General features: G+C 39.6%; 1 protein-coding gene across 4 annotated transcripts in view; it reads right to left on the reverse strand.

Annotated features, from left to right (window-relative positions):
- The window catches only part of Armc8 (armadillo repeat containing 8), a 94,385-nt gene that overhangs the window by 16,738 nt on the left and 55,295 nt on the right, over positions 1 to 22,352 (reverse strand). For 2 of the 4 annotated variants that reach the window (XM_050139327.1, XM_050139326.1), the window contains exons 13-18: positions 11,376 to 11,458; positions 10,998 to 11,079; positions 8,062 to 8,148; positions 6,265 to 6,357; positions 3,247 to 3,396; positions 2,260 to 2,355 (exon numbers count right to left, since the gene is read on the reverse strand). In XM_050139327.1, the coding sequence (XP_049995284.1) occupies positions 2,260 to 2,355; positions 3,247 to 3,396; positions 6,265 to 6,357; positions 8,062 to 8,148; positions 10,998 to 11,079; positions 11,376 to 11,458 (591 nt within the window). The remainder of the gene's footprint in view (positions 1 to 2,259; positions 2,356 to 3,246; positions 3,397 to 6,264; positions 6,358 to 8,061; positions 8,149 to 10,997; positions 11,080 to 11,375; positions 11,459 to 22,352) is intronic. The other 2 variants (XM_050139329.1, XM_050139328.1) reach the window with 2 other exon arrangements.

The raw sequence follows: 22,352 nt of genomic DNA on the forward strand, positions 1-22,352 counted from the left end.
ACCTCAATCAGTTATCACCATGATCTATTTCTAAACTTTCCAACTGAAAGACTTTTGTAATTCATAAGCATATTAATATTTATTTATTCTGGGACCACGACTGGCATGATGTTGTGTATAAACCAACTCAGGGAGAGCCAACATTGCTAACACTCTTTTGACCTAACTCCTGGTCATTTAGCTCTACTGTTATCAACTCAGGAAGAGTCGACATTGCTAACATTCTGTTGCCTGACTCCTAGTCATAGTTCTACTGCTACCAGCCTTATAACTTTTAGTACACAGACCCTAATGAGATCAAAATCTAAGTATTTTTTCAAGCTCCTTCTAATGCTGCTGGGCTGTTTTTAAGCAATATTACTAACCATTCCCTGCTAATATATGAAAATAACTAATTTTTCTATACTGACACCTTGCTTAGGTCTAGATTTTTTTTTTTTTAAATGAGTTCTTCATGTCTGGAGAACGGTTCTGTTTCATCCTTTCCAATCTTGTGCCTTACTTATTTGCTTGCCATATGGCAGTGCCCTGTGGACGAGGAGTGGTATGAATTGACAAACTTGTCTTCTTCCCAACCAAAGGGCAACAGCAGGTATACTGACATCTTGACTGTAGTGGTAGTGTGGTGGTTTAAAAGAAAATGGCCCCCATAGGGAGTGCACTATTAGGAGGTGTGGCTTTGCTGTGGTAGGTATGACCCTGTGGGAGGAAGTGTGTCACGGTGGGAGTGGGCTTTAAGATCTCCTATGCTCAAGCTATACCCAGAAACATAGTTTACTTCCTATTGTCTACGGAACAAGATGTAGAACTCTCAGCTCCTTCTCCAGCACTGTCTGCCTGCACACCACCATGTCCCCCCATGATGATAATGGACTGAACCTCTAACTGTAAGCCACCCCAATAAACTGTTTTTCTTAAGAGTTGCCATGATCATGGTGCTTCTTCATAGCAATAGAAACCCTAAAAAGACAGGTAGCTTCATGGATAAATGCACCTGTGAAAACTTACATATACTACAAATGGATGCAGCTAATGTACGCCCCTATAAAAATCACTTATTAGAGGCTTTTGAGAACTGAACTTCCAGTAACAACTAGGCATCTGTGAGTGTCCATACCTATATCTGTGTCCTGTGAAAACACACTGTTGTTGATCTTTTGCCGACATCTAAATCTTGCCTGGCCTTTCTGCCTTGCTGCTTTTCAGATGATGGAATTCTACCAAGGTGAGCTGTCTTCAGAGACAGAACACATCAGTGCACTTTCCAGGACCAGCTTCTTGAATAGTGTATTTCTTCATTCTTGTATCCCAGTGATGCTTAGATTATACCTTTACAGTGCTAAATTACTCCTTATCTAAAGCTTATTTCTTAATTTCAATCACTTAAGATATCTGTCTTAAAATGACTTAGTCAACTCTTTTTGTTGTTGTTGTTAAATCTAGGCCCAGCTCTCAAGTCCTAAGCTCTCTGATATCTAGGACTGTTCTAAGTCAGGGTCACAAAGGACAAGTCAACTCTCCATAACGATCTGAGGCAACTTTCTGCTTATCTTGCTCACTCACATACATAATATTATGTGTGTATGTGTGTGTTCATTTATACACACAGACACACCCATACACAGCTCAATGAATTCTAAATATGAACAGAGCCACAGAGCCAAACAACTGTCAGGAAAGCAAACCCTAGCAGTGCTTCAGACTCTGTGTTCCCATCTTGGCGGGGCACTTTTATTTTGTGGTAAAATACAATGTATACAACTTCCATGATAAATTCTAGAAAATGCAGAAAGTGACTTCCAAGTGATTCCCTGATAACGCAGCTGCTGTACTTTCACACCTTCCCTCAGTATGTCCCATAGAAAATAAAGGTTCAAAATGCTAACCAAGAATAGAAGACGCCAAAGAGTAAAGAAACCAAAACTGCCTTCAAGATAAGGATTTATCTGACTGGAGTTGGAGGAATTTGAGTTTGGAGTTCAGGGTGTAGTGACAGAGAAGGCTTATCTCCAGATAATGTGGAGAAATCATTAAATCAAGCATGAGGCTGTTCCCATAGGGACAGGGACAGTACACATGGCATGTGACACAAAGGAGAAAGCTACAGACTCTGGTCATGTTTTCTATTCCAGGGAAAGAGATCACCGGAAGAGCTGAAGGGTTGCCAGAGGACCCTTCCTCTTGTCTTCGACAGACATATTTCATAAGCCTGCAGATGTCTCTTTGTGCTTACAATCAGGGGTTCTCCACAGCACATACCTGCTCTTTAACTTCAATGCTATGCTCCCCTTCCAGGATCAGAGTGACAGCTTGCATAATCTGCTTTCCATGCGTACTCATTATTTTATCTATATGCTGCAAAACAATGGGAAATCCACGATTACATCTAGAAAACATAGGAAGAGACCACAGGAGGCCTCTTTTTCTTTCATTTTAGTTTTAGTTTATAGAGACATGGTCTCATGCAGCTAATCAAGGGCCTGAGTTCCTGATCCACCACCCAAATTCTGGGATTATAGGCCATGTACCACTCACTACACCTGCCTTACACAAAGTTTCTCAAAGTTACACGATGCACACTGCTTCAAGCAGAACAACACAGCATATAGAACCAGATTCCAAAGACCGGGGTTTATTGTGTTTTGAAGTCATCTCTCTTCCTTTCCTATTCCCCTCCTCCCCCTCTCTCTAAGTGTGTATTATGAAGAGAACAAAAACCACTAAGGATCAAGAAGTATAAAATGAATGGAAGTCAGAGACATGGAAAATATGATCTGGCTCATTAATATGGCCTTAGGATGCGGTAAAGATGACTGAAAGAACAAGTACGGTCGAGAAAGGTCCATTGTGTTCTTTATCTAGTCAAGAACCACTGACAGTGATGGTCAGGGGACATCAGAGAACGCCCACAGGGATGGCACTAGCAAGGCTCAGCCATTTCTCTCTACAATGACATCAATATGTGTGAGGGGGGTAGGGTCTGTATGATGACACTAAGAGGATTTTTTAAAAGAGAAACAGAGACCTCAGGAGACAATGATTCGGGCAGATAAAGTGACAAGCCAAGGCAGGCATACATCTAGCACCAGGGAGGGAGGGAGATCCACCATGCAGGCAGTGGTGGTGGCAGTTTCCAGAGCACTGGTGCAAGTGACAGACCCATATGTGAACTTGCTTCTCTGGAATGAACAGCATTGTACTCACACACAGATGCTGAGCAATGGAGAATCCTGGGGCATTACTTACAGGTCGAGTGGAGAGGAGATTTCTAAGAAGCCCCAATGTCTTCATCAGCACATTCAAATCGGAATCTGATAATAACCGGAAGAGCTGTTCAGTACTCAAGCTTCGTAAAATATCAGCTTTTATTTTTTGTTCAGCCTGAAATGCCATATTCTGAAAGGATTAAAGACATTACAAGAATCATGTCTATGGTCACTGTATCAAATTTTATTTTACTAGGACTTTGATCATTTCAAAGCTGTATTAGTCATACTGTTTGTCTGATTCCTTCTACTCACCTACAGAGATAACTAATATCCACTCCTAAGTCTACATCTGTAAGAGGAATATAACACTTACTGACGTGGGCATCTGAACAAAACAAACTCACTTATTACCTGTGAGAATATTTCTATGTATTTTATGCTAAGTACTCTCAGTAGGTAGGAGCTATGCCCTAACATACTAGCAACTCAGAAGGCCAGTGGCTACTTTGTTTCTGTTTCTTTTCTTGTTTGTTTGTTTGCTTTTGTTTTTTGAGGCAGGATTTCTCTATGTAGCTTTGGTGCCTGTCCTGGAACTCACTCTGTAGATCAAGCTGGTCTCAAACTCAGAGACCTGCCTGCCTCTGCCTCCTGAGTGCTGGGATTAAAGGTGTGCACCACCACAGCCTGGCTCTACTTCTTTTCTAATTCATATAATAGATCAGCCCAGTTTACTCCAAACTCTGTTTAAAAAAAATTTGCAAAAATCTCTTATATGTGGTTTATATGTAGTTACTGCCCCTAGTCAGGTGTTCATTTCAATTAAGTAACTAAGGCCTCTCAGAGAGCACGGTTATCAATGATACAGGGCAATACAAGAGTCAAAAGTGCACTTGCTGCTGTCAGAGACCCAGGCCACGGTAATCCACAGCTTTCTGTTTTATGAACCGAGGTTACAGAGGCTGGTGATACGAGACTGATTAGAACAAGAAGGTTCTAGTTTCTCTGGACTGCAGAATGAGATGATTAATTTGTTGTTTAGCAACAAGCATGTGCATGTCAGGGAGCTCTCAACTCAAGTCCCACAGGCTATTTAGGTGAAATATCTGGGGAATAGTCATATCCATGTAGACATAAAGGTTTCTGAGTGAGCTTTTCTATTGGAAGGGCTCCTCAGACTGAAGTGTAAGGAAAAATAGAAACTAGGAATTGACATTGGGAGAATAGTCCTGAAAAGGAGGTCAGGTAGAAAAAGGATAATAGAAAGGTTAAAAAAAAAAAAAGTCTTGGGAATGTTTCAAGAAGAGCTACAAGTTGTACTAAGGAGAAAATCTACTAAGAAATAATTGGATTTGGTGTTTTATCAGACTATTATTTCCACCCCCAAGCTTATGTCAGTACTCAGCATACACTGTGGAGCAGGGGGACGAGTTTAGGCATGGACACCACTGGAACCCATGTCCAGTGCTCATTAGTTTAGGCATGGACACCACTGGAACCCATGTCCAGTGCTCATTAGTTTAGGCATGGACACCACTGGAACCCATTTATTTCCAGTGCTCATTAGTTTGGAAAGCAACCTCCACACATCCCAGTCTCACCTTCCCACTGGTAAGGTAGGTCATTCACAAGAGAACCTAAAACCTAGCACAGGACCAGCTCAGTAAGTAAAGGCGCAGACTCACGACCTGAGCTGGAGTCTCTGGACTCACTAGTGGAAGGAGAGAACTGACACCCAACCCCAAGTTGTCCTCTCACCTACAGCATGTATGCATGATGTAGGATTCCCCTCTGTATGCTGTGAATGTGTTTTATTACCACATTAATAAAGAAGCTGCTTTGGCCTATGGCAGGGCAGAATATAGCTAGGCAGGAAAACTAAACTGAATGCATGGGGAAAGAAGGCAGGGTCAGAGAGACGCCATGTAGCTGCCGAAGGAGAAAGACTCCAGAACCTTACCAGTAAGCCACAGCCTTGTGGTAATACACAGATGAATAGAAATGGATTAATTTAAGATCTAAGAGCTGTGAGGCATATGCCTGAGCAGTTGGCCAAACAGTGTCCTAATTAATATAATTTTTATGCCATTATTTGGGTTTGGGCAGCCGGGAAACAAAAGCAGAGTCTCTGGCTACATGTGCATACTCCTGTTCTAAATAAGTATAATAAAATACTGTTTTTAAAATAGCAAGTACAAATATAAAGCACCCAGCTTTGGTCTGATACACAGCAATTAAATGTAAATATTCTAGGTATGCTTTTAAAAATCCATGTAGATTTATTCCTTTTCAAAATTTAATAGCTTACTTTAATAATTGAGAAAAATGGCTCCGATCTCATAATTTTAGAAGCTATTTTTATATTTACTAGAAATTGTTCAACTACTAAGTATTTATGCACCTGTGTGTTATTTTGGCAAGGTAACTATTCTACAAAATATGCTAACTACGTTGGTGATGCTTATATTAGGTCAATCCAGCTACTTTAGAATATCTTTCAAAACATGTATACCACAAACATGAAATTTTATGTGTCAGTTCGAACAGCAATCATTCAGTGCCTTGGTTTACTATCTGTAAAGAATAAAAACAATATCCCTATATGCACATAGGAAGTAAGCAGCTCCTGTGAGGAGTAGTGTATTCAGAAAAACACAGACTGCTTTTCCCAAATGAGGGACTTCTAGGTGACCAAATAAATCCTTGATAGCTGAACCTGAAAGATGAACACAGAATCTTTCAGGCTATAGGTCATTAGACAACTGGACTAGTTAACCAGTTTTTAAAAAGTAAATTCTAGCTGAGCAGTGGTGGTACACTCCTTTCTTTAATCTGCATTTGGGAAGCAGAGGCAGGCAAATCTCTATGAGTTCAAGGCCAGCGTGTTCTACAGAGTTCCAGGACAACCAGAGCTACACAGATAAACCCCATCTCAAAAAAAAAAAAAAAAGAAAAAAGAAAAAAAAAGAAAAAGAAAATTCCAGAACATATGCCATAGTCATAACTTTGATAATACCCCTAGTTTTCTTATAAATTGTGACATTAAAAGGAAACATACCATTAAAGCCCAAATCCCATTCACTCGTAGAGCAGGGTTTTCACTCTGTGTTAATCCACAAAGCAGCTCTACAGCTCCTGATTCCAAAATTGGCTGATTAGAAAAGGAGGAGCAAGAAAGAATGATAAATAAATAACAATGAGAAAAAGAGTCCATATCAGATATGCAAACTACAGTGTCTGCTCTACCACTCATGTACAATCTCTTCCCCAACTCTCCAATTTGAAGTGGGGAATTAATGCACCATAAAAGATACCTTGAGCAAGACAAGCTCTCGCGCTCTCTCTCTCTCTCTCTCTCTCTCTCTCTCTCTCTCTCTCTCTCTCTCTCTCTCTCTCTTTCCCTCCCTCCCTCTCTCTCTTATGCACGCATGCATGCATGCCCTTCACACACACATCCACTCACTCTTTCGGTTGCTGTTGCTGGAGACTGAATCCATTTTCCTTACATGTGTAACCATGCTCTACAATGCCCTAGACCAGAAAGACTGTAATAGCAGAACTGTGAAAGGTTCACCTATCCTTTATTAAATTGATTCTTCTTTATTAAAAACAAAACCCCATGAACTCAAAAAACTTAAAAATTGTGGAAAGGGAACCCTCTAAAACTCAGAGACATTGCATAAATAGGAAGTGCCAGAAAGAACACAAGAACCAAAGGACAGGGACATGTGCATCAAAAGGAGTCTTCTGGTCCTGAAAGAACCATTACCAAACATATTGCAGCTAGAGACACCACCGCACTAGACTGGGCTGTCAATCAACACTGCATCAAGGTCATGAAGGGGTCTACAAGATTCTACCCCTTCCTGAGAGTCTACTGTCAGTTAATGTTGCTGGGGAAGAAGTCAAGCTGCCCAGCTCTAATAAATTACTTCCATCCATGGTCATGAAAGCAATCCTAATCAAACACAGCGGGTCACACACAAGTAGGTGAAGAAGAGAGTGAAGATAAGAAGGGTTTCAGTAGGAGAGGGAGGAGGTGAGAGACAAGAACAGTGAAAACCACCGAAATTCATTGTAGATGCAGAAAACTGTCAAGAACAGAAATAGGAAAAAACCTGTATTTGTTCTACCCCAAACAATGACCACTTAATGTTACTTTCTGATGCAAGGAATTATTTTCTTGAAATGACTTACGATCCTGATTTTCGAAGACAACTTGTTTTTCAATTTATTCTTTAGTAAATATTATTTGATAATAGTCTATTTATAGATTTATAGTTATTTCTTTACTTGCAATTTCAACATAGAATGATTATATACTATGATATCTTTTAGTTATGTATAAACAAGATGGCCTCAAATTCTTGGGCTCTTGGAATCAATCCTCTTGCCTCAGCCTCCCAAGCACCCGAGAGGACAGGTGAATGCCACTGTGCGGCTTTGGGCTTCCTAACATCTAGGAAGCAAGTGGAGCATGACAGGTAGGATGAACAAGGTAACGGACGTCATTCCAGTACTGAAAACCAGTGGCTTGTCTCCTTCTCTACCCAAATCAAACCACTTAGAAGCAGTTCTCCAACCCAGTCCACAAGCTTCAACACCAACTTTATATTTAATAAAAAAGAAAACTTGGGTGGTGGTGACACACACCTAAATCCCAGTACTCAGCATGCAGAGGTGGGCAGATCTCTGTGTGTTTGAGGCCCTGGTCTACAAAGTGAGTTCCAGGACAGCCAGAGCTACACAGAGAAACTCTGTTTTGAAAAAGCCAAAATAAATAAATAAAAAGCAAAAAAGAAAATAACAGCAATTGACTAAACTTTAGCCAGATTAAGAGAAAGTCAATACTAACCTCTTTACTTGGAGAAAATTCAAGAAGAAGGTTACATAACATGGAAGATGCTACTACTAGGATTTCATCAGGTGCATTCTGTAACACCTATAGAATAAAAAGGACGATGTCATTAATTCTGAAATGCTGAAGGTGAAGTCATAGATGACTAAGTAAAAGTCTTTCAATTTGACTTTTCATACTGGAGAGTATGTGGCTGCTCTCTTTTTTTTTTTTTTTTAAATCTTTATTTATTTATTATGTATACAATATTCTGTCTGTGTGTATGCCTGCAGGCCAGAAGAGGGCACCAAACCCCATTACAGATGGTTGTGAGCCACCATGNTATTATATATACAATATTCTGTCTGTGTGTATGCCTGCAGGCCAGAAGAGGGCACCAAACCCCATTACAGATGGTTGTGAGCCACCATGTGGTTGCTGGGAATTGGAACGCAGGACCTTTGGAAGAGGAGGCAATGCTCTTAACCTCTGAGCCATCTCTCCAGCCCCCTGGAGAGTATGTGTAGGAAAAATACTGCACTTCAGAAGCTGACCTTTACTGTCTAGCAAATAGATTTTTAGCAATAAAATAGGACTAGGAGTATGGCTTAGTTGGTAGAGTGCTTGTCTAGTATGTATGAGACCATGGATTTGATCCCAGAACAAAAAATTATATACATACATATGAATTTTACCCAAACAGAAAAAATTAAAACACAAAATTTTTTATTAAAATTAAATGACTATTCCCTTGTGTTTTGTTAGTCAACAGATTAAAGTATATGGAAAGGCAAATAAGAAAAATTATTAGATACATAAGCAGCTTTTCAACTATGAAAAATCAAAGTGAGTATGAGTACCTGTATCTAATATTATATCTGAAATGTGTTAACTAAGTCCTGAGTTGAGAGTTGAACCCACATATAGCCATGAGTATAAACTCTTCTAAGCTGCTCATCAAACATTTGCCCTTGGAGAAATAGACAGAAATCACCTTGCTCTATCCTTGATGTATATAACAGAGAGATTTTGAGCTGAGCACCCAGAGACAAACAAGGGCTCCAGACACAAAGTAGTTAGTTTGGGAAACAGAAAATAGTTAAAAAGTCTTGAATTGGTAATAAATTATGATTTAGCTATACTTAAAAGCTATAATTAAAAACAAATGGACAAACCAGAAAACAAAAACAAAACCCTAAAAAGAAAGACTAGGAATTATAAAAGAAAACATGAACTGAGGAGGGCTTTCAAAAATCTAAGAATGTCAAATTGGCTCCATTGGTTTTCGATAAGAGACTGTGAGTCTGAAACAGACTTCTGTTGACCTGAACCAGTCCCTGAGGCAGCACCTTACCAATGTGGAAAGGCATTAAGGTTACAGAGTAGGGAAATAACCTCTCTGAGGTTGGGGGCTCTCAGTGAGTTTTAGGAAACAAAACTACAGCAGGAAATGAGTCATGTTCAGAGGGGCTCCATATGTCCAATGGGGAAATCAGGTGAAAGAAAAGCAGAGAACAGTGTCAATGGATGGGAATGTGCAGGGTCACACGCTGAGAAGGAAGGCCCTCAGCAAGGGAGAAATTGAAGGAATATTTTGTCCTGATCAGCCTCATGAGGCTGGATCACGACATCCTTCTAGAAACCTAAACACAAATCACATACTCAATACTGTTATGCCTTCCAGTGACTAGTTCGAGGGTTCATTCTGTTTCTTTTCCTTCTTTCTCTTTTCTTTTTTCTTTCTTTTTGGTTTTCTGAGACAAGTGTGTAGTCCTGGCTGTCCTGTAACTCACTCTGTAGACCAGGCCAGCCTTGAACTCAGAGATCCACCTGCCTCTGCCTCTAGGGTGCTGGAACTAAAACCGTGCACCACCCCTGCCTGGCTCATATGGTTTCTTAAACAATGACTATCATCTCATTTTAAGACCTCAAAGAATAAACCATATACTCTGCCATAAAATCAACTTTCCCGTAAGAGTCCCTCCGCGTGCTAATTCCCAAGGCCTTCAGTACTAGTCCAATTCTACCTTCAGAAGCAAGCAACAATACCCCACACAAAAACAAGGTCTCACTACACAGTCCAACTGGCTTCACCTCATGATCTTCCTGCCTCTACTCTTCAGTTACTAAGCTATCAGACATGCCTCCCCTAGCTCCCACCCTACACTCCATCCTTCTATGACAGTCATGAAGGCACCCTTGCTATTTCCTACACCTTTCATAACAGTTCTACTAATGGAAAGAAATCCTGTTCTCTTAAAGTCTAATCAACAACTGTCCTGCTTGACGTTTCTCTTATTTCTGCCACACTGACATGCCTATTCTAAACTGAAGCAAGAGTGAGATCACTATTGCAAGGCCAATGGACCTGGAGGAAGTACTCAAAAAGAACAACAACAAAATCCAAATAAATTTTAAAATTCTACTTAGTAAATGAAATGCATAGTCACTTAAGACATCAAAAAAAAAAAAAAAAAAAAAACTCAAAACCAAGCTGACTGTGGCTCCATATGGGGGTTCACATTAGCGGCAGCTAACTGCAAGCACCCTTTAAGTTTTAACTCAGATTTATTTGCCTTCAGTTCTTTCCTGCTGGTATGGGAGAGCCCCAAAGCAAAATTAATGGCCCAATCTTACTTTATATCTATAACCAGCCAATTATTTTCTTTTTTATAACCTAAAGGCTACTCAGAAAATTCCAGATTTAAATTTAAAGAGTAATGATAAACACAGAAGCACAAATGAGTACTGAGAGCTCAAGCCAATAAAGAAACCTGGGCTGGGACTTCCCTTTCACACATGAAACGCACTCTCTAAGTATGTAGCTGCTCGGAACATCTGACTTGAGACGAACATCAACATATTCTACCCAAAAATCAGATGCAGTCCTAGACCCGGGTGCTGCTGGCCAGCTTGGCCCACAGGCTTGGTGCCAACTGCTGTGGCTTTCTCACCTTCATTAAAGGTTTCCACACCGCATGATCCTGGAAACTGGTTCGAAGCTGCTGTACAGATCTGGATAAACTGTGCAAGCATCTATAAAGAATGATCAAAATTAGCTTCCCAAGAAGCCACAGCTCACATTTCAAATCAGTCGCTCGGCTTTTCACTAGTATGAATGTACAGTTAAACATGGCTATCGATACTAAGTCAGCTACAGCAAGACACCTCTCAGGCATTGGAGGTTCAGTTAGGTCACACCGCACACTGCATGGCTTCACCTGAGCAGATGTTCCATGAACATCTGCATCCTGCACTTAGTGAAGGACCGGAAATGAAACGGGCTAAACACAGAGCAAGGGATTTTTATTCAGACCATGTAAAGCTCATACCTGACAGCAGCTAACCGCACCTTGACACTAGACTCAGACAAGCCAGTCACAATCCGGTCCATCATATTTTCAGTCTCAATGATCTGGAGAAAAAGGTTAATGCTGCATAAATAACAACATGAAGGTGACAAACTTCACTGCTTGTAATGCGAGTATGTTAATGTCCATTTAAGATTTTACCTCTCAACCATCACCTTGCAGAAGGGCAGACAGCTCACTAGAAAGACGGGGTAAGCACTCACTAAGGACAAGTCAGGGTAAATGACAGGCACAATATGTCTCTTTAAAGACATCTAAAACAAAATCTAAATGGCCTAAGTACTACAGAGGTGTGCATAAACAGTCTGGGGCGAGGGGATATAAGTAAACTATGAGGCAGTTCCCTGTAAGAATGATAAAGAATCATAGTTCAGTATCCTCATCAAGTGAACGAAATCTACAGATTCTGACACAGCCATTCTGCAGCTCCACTTTACCAAACAAATTTAAATTAAGTGAAATATTTACAAGTAACCCTTGCTATCCTTCACCACCAGACCCTGATACTTGACACCAACAACCACTAAGCTTTGCTTCTTATGGGTTAAAGTAAGATACCCTGAAATCCATCTTCATTAAGCCATGTACTGATAAAAGAACAATGTGCAGAGGAATTACGTTAAACTTGCATGGGCCTACAGAAAAATAGATTTTTCTTATTATTAAGTGTTAGTACAATCACAAAAATATTAACATCATCAATGGATATTTGTTGAGTTCATGTACGTGACAGTCATCCTGCTAAGGTTATCTGACTCTCCCATCATCTCTTCTGCTAGTGTTATTATGAACTGACATACTAGGAAGTTGAGGATTCTAAATAACACAAGGGTTACTTGACTGCAAAGTCCATGTACTTAGCAACACCTATAATACTGCTCTGGTAAATAGCTCTAAACATGAATGACCCATCATTGGGAGGGGTTGGTACTCTCACCTGAAACACCTAGCACAGGCCAAAACGCTGAAGGAGCTGTTGATAGCATTTACATCCGGGACACACCAGTTAAATCAGGTTATTGCCAAGAGAGAACCTGTCCTTTTAAAAGATGAGTCCCGTGTGCAACTGAAGCTGAAGCTTTAAGACCACCAACTTAGAGTGGCATGGGATTCAGAAGCTGGACTGCAGAGCAGGAGAGAAGTCTCAGCATGTTGAGAGCCATGCAGCAGAAATCATTTTCAATTACTGGTGACCAGTGACCAGACCTCTACTATCAAGAGCAGAGAACCTGGAGCCGGAGGATGACTTGGTAGTTAAAAAGCACTGCTCTTTCATAGGACCTGGCTTTCATTCCCAACACCCACATGGCAGCTCACAACCGTCTGTAACTCCAGTCAAGGAAATTCTATGCTCTCTTCTGGCTTCCACAGGCACTACACACAGGTGGTACAGACAGACATTCAGACAAAACACACACACATTAGGAGGAGGAAACTTTGGGCCAGTGAGAAGGCTTAGTGGCTAACAGTACATGCCACTGAGTTGACAACTTGAGATCAAGCACCTGAAGCCACAGGGTGGAAGGAGAAAAATAGCTTCTGTAAGCTGTCCCCTCACAAACATACATGTAACACACATGCACACATATATAAACATAATACACACATATATGCACCTGGAGCAAGAGAGAGAGAGAGAGAACAAGGAACCACACTTTAGCCATAGGTCAGGAAAGGAATTTTTCATAGTGTTTTCCAGTGCCTAAACAGCCCAAGAATATGTACCATACAGTACAAGAATATGTAAGTTCCTTATGCCAGAGCAACCCTAATCACACTCTTAGTTTTTGAGCACCCATGCTTTGCCCGTTATCACTTCTAGCCTCCCATATACCTTCTTTCTCAGGCTAGCCTACCCTATTTTAACTTTCCTATAATTTTTCCCAATGTGGATGCTCGCCCACTTCTCAGCTGACACAATCTCCTGTCAAGACTTTCACTACAGGTTCCCCCAGCCCTGTACTCACCTGCAAGAGATCCTCGTGTTCCTTGTGGTACCCATCTCCCACTTCAAATTCTTCCTAGCTCCACCATACCTAGTTCCTCTGCACTCACTTCTACTTTACAAGAACCTTGATTTTTCTCTGGGACATCAGTTAACAGTTCACTTTTTTCCTTTTTGGGGTGAAGTCTGTCTAATGTTGCCCTAGTTGAGTCTCTAACTCAAAAACAGGTGCCCACATGATCCTGCCACCCCAGAACCCTGAGTGATGGGGACCACAAGCCTAAGCCACTTCTTATTGGAACTGCTCCATTCTGTCCCTCCTCTCGTTAGCTTACTATGCTGAATATATATTGAAGCTCAAAGCCCTTCTATCATGACCCCTAGACTACTTTCCTCTTTAAGTGTCTTCATCAGAGGCTGTGTATGGATAGGAAAATGAGACACAGGATTACTTTCTAAAAACCAAAAACATTATCAGCACTCACTTCAGGTGCTTAGCAAACCTAGGCTTGGGCAAGACTTGAAAAAGACTTATGGATAATATTTACTGGCCAAATTTAGCTGAAGAAGTAAATCTACCAAGTGACAGGATAGTGCAGCAATCATATAAACATCTAATAAAGACTATCTCAATATAGCAACAGGTCATAAATACCTGAATTCAGCCGAAAAAGATGTTTGCCACCAAACCTGGCACCCTGAGTTTGATTCCTGGCAGGCACATGCTGGAAAGAACTGACTCCAACAAACTATCTTCTGACCTCCAAGCACACATCATGGCACCCATGTACACAAAGTATTTGTGTACACACTTCCGAAATAATACATGGAAAATAACCAAATGTTTGAAAGTGCTTGGCCCCATAAGAGCCTAATTCTACATAAGAAATGGACAAGAGAATTCTATGAGCTTAGTCTGGCCCCATGTCAAGGTTATGACCTCCTTCCCAAAGTTACTAAGGACAAGAATCAAACAGCCCAGGGGGAGGGAGCAGGGTGTTGACTGTAATAAAATGACTGGATAGTCAACCTATTGGGAAAATGTAAAACACAATGTTATGGAGTGATCTGCTATATAATCTTAGGCAATCCCCGTTGCTGCTCTAGTGAATCCAGATAGTTCATGTAAAAGAACATGACCTAATAAAGTTCCACAGCCTGAGCACTGAAGCCGTGTTTCCAGGGATAAGAGGCGGGAGGGGGGTGTCATAGTGAAAATATTATAAAAATGAAGATAAAAATGTGATACAAGGCTTTAAGGAAAGGTTTAGAAATACTGACGACAAATTTTTAGGTCAATAGGGAAGGGCTTAGAGGTGACTACTGCCAAGGTCCACTGACTCATGATAGTCTAATGGAGTGCCACACTGATTTATAGACCTGGGGTTGGAAAGGCAAGAGCGATAAACCATGTTCTCCATGATACCTCTTAATGACCCCCGTTCTATGCTCCAAAGCTTTGAAAGAGACCAAGTCATAGCACCCAGAATGGAATCTTGGGTTCTCTGAGGATGTAAAAGTAATGACAAGTGGAAATTGTTCTGACTGACCCACTGGTCTTTTTGGAAATTCTGTAAAAGATACTGTCCTCTGTCACAGACACTGCATCCCACCAGAAGGGGTACTAGTAATGGGCTATCTCTCTAGCGGAGGAAGTCATTCTTTTTCTTCTAGGAACTGGGACTGTAAATGTAACTAAAGAATTAAATCCCTGCATCTAAAACTGATGAAAATTTAGATCGCTGGACTAAGTGTTACACTGGTATCTGTAGTCAACACCTACATGCTGTTGCATTTGTATATTATTGCAATTCTTCTAGGAATGGGCATGGATCTAGTAGAACAGGATGGGAAATCCCTGTTACCAGAACAAAAAACTTGGGGCATAAAGAAGAAATGGTGAAAGTATACAGAACCCATGTAACACCAAGATGGTTCACTGTACAATATCAACAACCCAAAGACGTTCTTTAAATACAAGAACTCTCAGTCCATCAAAAATAAAAAAAATCTCCAGGAGACCCATAATCCAGATAAGACTAGGACATAAGCCATCTTTTCCTGAGAGTTTATGAAGATCTAGAAGGATCATTCATACATGTATTATTAAACAAACAAATCAAGGCAAAACACTTGAATTCAATTATTCTTCCTCGGTAAGTCTCAGGATGAAACCGTCTTCAAGTGCCAGAAAAAACTTAAGTTTGAACTTTAAACTTTTCTTAAAACAGGTCAAGCAAACTGTACAAAAATTAAACTTCATATCTCTGAGGTTTTAGTGGTATTAGTGAACTTTGCAAGCAACTTAAAATTGGTGGGTTTGGGGCCAAAGGGGTAGATGGCCAAGTAGACATTATCTTAACATCAATCCAGATATTTCACAGTTTAATTCCAAACAAGCTTGTGAGAAAGGGTCCCAGAAGTTCTATGAAGTGTAGTGACAGAGTTCTAAAGAAGACAAAGCTGACCACAGTAGTAAAGAGCTAGAGTCAAACTCTGAAAGTCAGAAGATGCAGCCTCCCAGATCCACGAAGGCAGGTGACTGCATCTGGGAAGTCTAATGACAGCAGGAGAAAGAAGCCAGTCAGGCAGCCAGTAGCTGAGGGACCTCAGGACCTGCCCCAGAGGACAGAGCTGGTGGGCGTGGACTGCACAGCTTCAGTCTATTAAGTGTTGTCATAGACAACAATGGACACTGACCTGAGTGCTACACACACACACACACCTTTAACCTCTATTCTTTGAGAAATGTGGGTTATCTCTCTCTGCTCAACTTTTCCTTACCCCCAGAAAACAAAAAGTAGCACAAACATTATGATGTCAGAAATGTCCCATTGTATTAAAAAAAAACCACATCTATGAAAAGTATCAATGCATAAATTCAAATTTTAAGTTCAATCATTAGGTTACATCAGCACAGAAGCAAGGCAGCCACCAAAGTACACTTTAGTTTAACAAATAAATAGAACCACTATACATCACCATTTCAATAGCAATAAACATTCCTCCACCTCCTTCTGTTTACTATCCCAGGGATGGTGAACTGTGCACTGTCCCAGGAATTATACAACATATAAGAAATTTATTCTATATATGCATATCCATACACATCAGTCTTATTAAGGTTCAAATAGACACAATTTACCAAGCAAATACAAGTCTAACACCTGTATAGTCCAGGTACTGCCTTTATGTAGCTTACATTCTAGTGAAGAAAATTACAGCTTGACAAAGTAGTGACTATTAAAGATCAAAGGATCTCACATGTTACCTTGAGCTTAAATCTATTCCGTAAGGAAGCTGTCCATAAAATAAAATTCTGAAATAGTACCTCTAGCTGGGGATGTAATTCAGTGGCTGAGTGGCTGGCCTAGCATGTACATGCTGGGTTTGATCCCAGCACCTCAAAAGAATAAAAATAAACAAATTATTTAAAAGGAAAACACCATAAATTGAAATAGTATCTGAATATTCTCTCTAGAATTACCTTCCAAGATAATCACATTTAGATGGTACCCTTGGAAAACACTTAAATCAAAGCAAAAGAAACAAGCATGAAGATTTCCCACTCTATAGGCCCAATCTTCTGAAACAACTCATTTTCACGTGTAGAAGTAGAAAATTGGGAAAGGTTCATAAGAGAACCTTTGCAAACCCCTTAGAAACAGTTCATCCTAATTACAATCATATTGTGGTCTTTGCTATGAAACCTTCAATATACGATCCTCCTGCCTCCCAAGCATCGACTAGCTTGTACCACCATGTCCTTCTACAGGCATTCTTATTCTGTGTGTATTAATTAATCACAGCAAAACTGGTATTCAGTGTGAACAAGACTTTCCGCACACACATGAAATCCCAGGAAGAATGCCTATTGCAATTAGTTCTCGTCTATTTTAAACTTACAAGGTATAAACTAATCTTTGCTTCATTCCTGGCTACATAGCGATATATCATAAACGACAAACACACAAATGAAAAAACTATATCTCATTATCTAGTACCAAAGAGAAAATTGTCATGTGTCTCCACCTGCTGCCGTGCCATCTGTTAGCATACCCTCTGCAGTTCTATACCAAGCTCCCCATTTTGGACGAATCGCACATTCTTCTTACCCTTTACATTATCCTTTGGCTCTACTAAATGAGCAGAGGTGTTGGCTTCAGAGAAACTGGGACAATCTCAGACTCTAGATTTATTTATTAGCTGCCACCTTTAGCAAACTGTTTGCTTCTAGATAGTGGAACAGCTATCTCACAGGATGGTGTGAGGCTTAACGGAGAGAGAACATATCCGTTTACCAGTGCCCATTACACAGTGAGTTCTCAACGGCTGTTCTAGTCACATGGAATTCAGCTTCAAAGTACAGTAGAGTTGGACTATTTCAACTGTATGATTTCTGACCCTCCAACATGCTTGATATTCGCTTACTTTTCTCTTAGATATAGCATCTTACTCAAGCAATGTTTCTAAGTAATCCACAGAATCCAGTAAAACAGTTTATATAATAAGTAAAAGCCACATTTTTTCCCTCTCTTTTGTCCAACGTCCCCAATTGCCATCATCATTCAAATAAGAGAACTGATTTGCAGGGAATCTCTAGTGACAATGTCGCACTGTTGGTGCTTAATAATGGCTTTTCAGGAAGGCAGACAATATGCTCTTACTCTCCTGGTTTTGTGGATCCCATTTTTTTTTTCATTTCCTTTTATAGACCAAAGACAAACTGTAAGCAAAGTTTTCCACCAAATCGGTTTACGGTGGTTTTTTGTTTGTTGGCTTTTGTGCAGTGTCAGCACAGAGTGATAAGCTCTTTGTGCTAAGTCAGACAGGAAGTAAGTCCTTTAACCACAGGGGCTCACACTTCTGCTTCAGCTACTCAACATGCCGGGAGAGTTCAAGACAAGTGAGCATGGCTACATTCGGACAGAGCCTCAAGGGCACAGGTCTGAGCTCAATTTTCTCTTCCCATGTTTTTGTTCTGATAGCCTTCCTTCAATCACTTAAAAACATAAAGTCATCCTTACAGGCAAGAGCTGCACAGGTAACAAGTATGTGTCCTGTAGACTCTCATGCTGGCATTTTTATTATGGAGAAGAGTGTAACAACAGTTCTGATTTTTGGCAAACTCAATTTTTTCAAGCTCTGCTATTCCAAAGTACTTAGTTACTCCAAACACTTCATGTTCAGACAAATACTCTCGAAAAATCTAAGTTGCCCATTTGCTTTACAAATGGAAAGACCAAATTTTATCCCATCTTTTGGTTTACAAACCACTTGTCTTTTAACTAAATTAGAAAGAACTTATCAACTACACACCATGAACTGTATAAAAACACATAACTCCAGGTCTCCATTTAGTGAGTTCTGAGGTGAAAGTCTTTTGTGTCTTCTGTAAGTACCTCTACTGCATACAGAGAAGTATCACACACAGGTTTGCTGCATTCAGTGTGCTGAAGGTCAAGGGACTCACCACTGTGGACGTGTTGCAAAACCTGTTATCTCTTTAGAAATACTTACCATGAATGAACGTCACAGGGCTCACTTAGAATTCTTTGGAAGGTCAGCTTCAAGAAGGTAACTTACAATTTAGTCACCAATTAAGGAAGTATAAACTCAGAACTTGTATTTAGAGCAAAGCCAAGTCCTAAAGCATGTTCTGTCTGTGGTGCCATGGAAAATCCTCACAACATTCAAGGTGCCTGTTTCAGTACACAGGTAAGGCTTAAAAGTAATTCCTTACATCTGCCCCCAGGAAAGGGACAAATACAGAATTCAACACTGTGCCTCTGAAATAACCATGTAAACAATCACATTTTGTAAACCTTGAAAACATAAATTCATGGTCATTTAAACTCTTAACCAAAAGACCAACTATAACAAAGGATAAAATTTTTCAAGGTGAATGCTTAACAAAATTTGGAGAAAGCACAAAATATGAAAACTGACTTTAAATACAAATATACTATAAAAAATCTTATAGCATTAAAAAATAGAGAAATAAATGCATATTTTTCTCTTTTGAGAACTTGTCTCCTAGGAATGGTGGTGATCACTTAGAGCAACAGTGTTAGAGCCAATCAAGGCGGGAGATACTTAGATAACCATAGAGAACGTTTTAAAAAAAAATCAACATTTTAAAATGTATATGAAGTCAAAATTATAAAAGTTAAAATTAAAAATCTGTCATAAGAGATTCATTATAGAAAGAGTATGTTTCTGAAATATAAGAATTCTTTTTCTGAAATGACAATTTGGGCAATTTACATCATGAAGTCACTTTCTTCATTATAAATCCTTATTTACATTTTGAATGTTGGTGATCTTTTCTTCAAATATACAAAGACATATATGGCATTTATTTAAATTTCTCTGATGAAGTAATACCTTAAAGTAATCAAACAAAGGATGCCATTTATTGAATACTCATTATGTGACCAACATCATGCTAAATATAAATACATTCTGTTCGATCTTTCTTACTAGGGAAAGGGACAGGAAGGAGATTCTTGTTTCTTTTTGTTTCCTCTTTTTTTCTCTGCCATTATACCTCTCAGAATTTTTTTTAGGTTCAACTTAAAAATAAAAAACAAGTTAGTGCTATGGTGTCATCTATAGTCCCAGCCACTCAGAAGGCGGAAGCAAGAGAGACCAGGAGTATGAGCTAGCCTAGGCAGCATAGCCTGACATTGTCACTTTAATAAAGAATCCCAGCCTTAGTTGCTTTGCTTCATGCCATGTAAAGCTACTGTAATTCTCCTGCCCAAGAGACAAACTGAGTTTTCTGGTCTTGAAACATGAACTAAAAAGCATTTAGAAAGCATTAAAAGTGACATCCCTGAAGCAATTAGATTCCAAGCTCACTCAAAACAACAGGTATACTATAATTTGTTCCAAATAATTCCTCTTGCCCCATCAGACACTGTCTAACCATTAGTCTCTTGCCCCATCAGACACTGTCTAACCATTAGTCTGCTGAATTAGAAGCTAACAACTTACTGCTCTTCATCTCCTCTCTGCATGCTGTCTCTGCTGGGCAAATCATATAGCTACAACAGCAGTTCAATTAGTCAATGGATAACTGAAGACCGCACTGTATAACGCACCTTAAAGAAGCCAGACATTCATTAACCGGAAGATACTTCACATAGGTATGATATCACTTTAATAAACAGGTTGAATCCTCAGTCAGGTTAATCTCTACATACTACATCATGTGTTTATCCCTAGGAAATTTATTCCAAATTCACAATTATACATTCTATGATTATTTTGTAAATCACACAGAGAAGGAAAATTTTCTACATCTTGCAGTGCTGAAAATGGAGCACAGGGCCTTGGCATGCTAGTTCTGAACTACAACCCCAGCACTACTCTTGTTTTTCTAATTAGGATACAACAGACAAGAGTACTTTGACATAAAGTATGTTCTCTTTGACTCATACGCCAGGTTAGTAGACACTGAGGATTAGGATTACCCACCTATTGAAAACCAAGAATCATCTCTACTTTCTCTACGCTGTATCTAATGAAAGCCCTTGCCTATAAGGAGCAGACATCTACTTCTCCCATTTTAAAATTCTCTTCTCATAATACGTGATTGCTGGTGAAGTTGGAAAAGCTCCTAGTCAAGTGAGGTCAACATATAATTTGAGAACCATTACAAAATAATGGAATTCTACAACACAGCTCATTCACCCATCACTTTGATTACTTTGCTCACCGATCATTCATTCTTCAAATGTTTATTGTCAGCTGTGCGAGTTGTAGATGCTAGGAATACAGTAATGAACAACATTTGAAAAAAAAAAAAAACCCTGCCCCAATGGAGCTTACATTCTAGTTCATCAAAAATTATCTCCAGTTAAAAGGTAAGTACTTGTACATAAGAGGAAAGCATTCCGAAAGGCTTCCCTAGTCAGAACCCTAAAGGCAACAGTGACTACAATCAGTACTTCATTAATATTTCTTTACCCAAAGCAAAAGCAACATCCTTACTTTATTAATTTCCTTGAGGTTTAACTTATTCTGTGCCATTGCCATTTTTCATCAACAAATACTTTCTAAGTTTGTGAAACATTCCATTAGTTCCTTGAAGAGATTAAAAGACAGGTAACAGTTGTTCAGTTTCTAAAGCCCCTGATGATGAACAAGTATGAAATGAAGCGATGGTCTTCGTGTCTTCACTAGAAGGGAAATGGTTTCAAGACTACACAACTTTAACAGTTCACTGACAATGCCTGTCTCTGAAGACTTACTGCTCTATTTCTTGATGTCCTGCCCATTACCTGAACTTCTGCTTGCTTTCTTTTTTTTTTTTCTCCTGTTTGTTTGTTTGGTTTTGGTTTTTCAAGACAGGGCTTCTCTGTAGCTTTGGATCCTGTCCTGGATGGAACTAGCTCTTGTAGAACAGGCTGGCCTCAAACTCACAGAGATCCATCTGCCTCCGCCTCCCAAGTACTGGGATTAAAGATGTATTATGTGGTATCATTAGAAATTGGATTTGCCCTTGACAGAGACCAGATCTAATGCTTACTTGGGGTTACTATCAATTTAGTTACAGCTAAAAAATTCTGGATTCTTCTACTGAGCTCTCATTTCTTGTCCATGCCCTTATTCTAACATAATCCACTCAAGAATCAGGGTCATTTGATATAGTTAAGCTAAATTCTAAGTTTAATGCAGCAAGTTCTAACTCCCACTTTGTCTTGGGATTCTCTCTCTTCCTGACACAATCAATGGGAACGCTTTTCACTCTTACAGTCAGAACCGTCTTTCTTTTACCCTTCTGACCAGATGTTACAAGCAGTTAAAAAATTACTAATTATGCCAGAGTAATAGAACAAAAGCTAAAAAGCCAGGAATAAAAACACCAACTTTGCCATGCATAAGAGAAAGGAAGACCCAGTCATACTAAACGACACATCGCCCTGTGCATCATTTCTGCAGTTTTGCTTCTATATTCACTCAACATTTTATTTATTTATCTATTT

Source organism: Alexandromys fortis, unplaced genomic scaffold (genome assembly GCF_014885135.2).
Source record: "Alexandromys fortis isolate MF-2015 unplaced genomic scaffold, M_Fortis_MF-2015_v1.1 scaffold_36, whole genome shotgun sequence".
In the NCBI taxonomy this organism is placed as follows: Eukaryota; Metazoa; Chordata; class Mammalia; order Rodentia; family Cricetidae; genus Alexandromys; species Alexandromys fortis.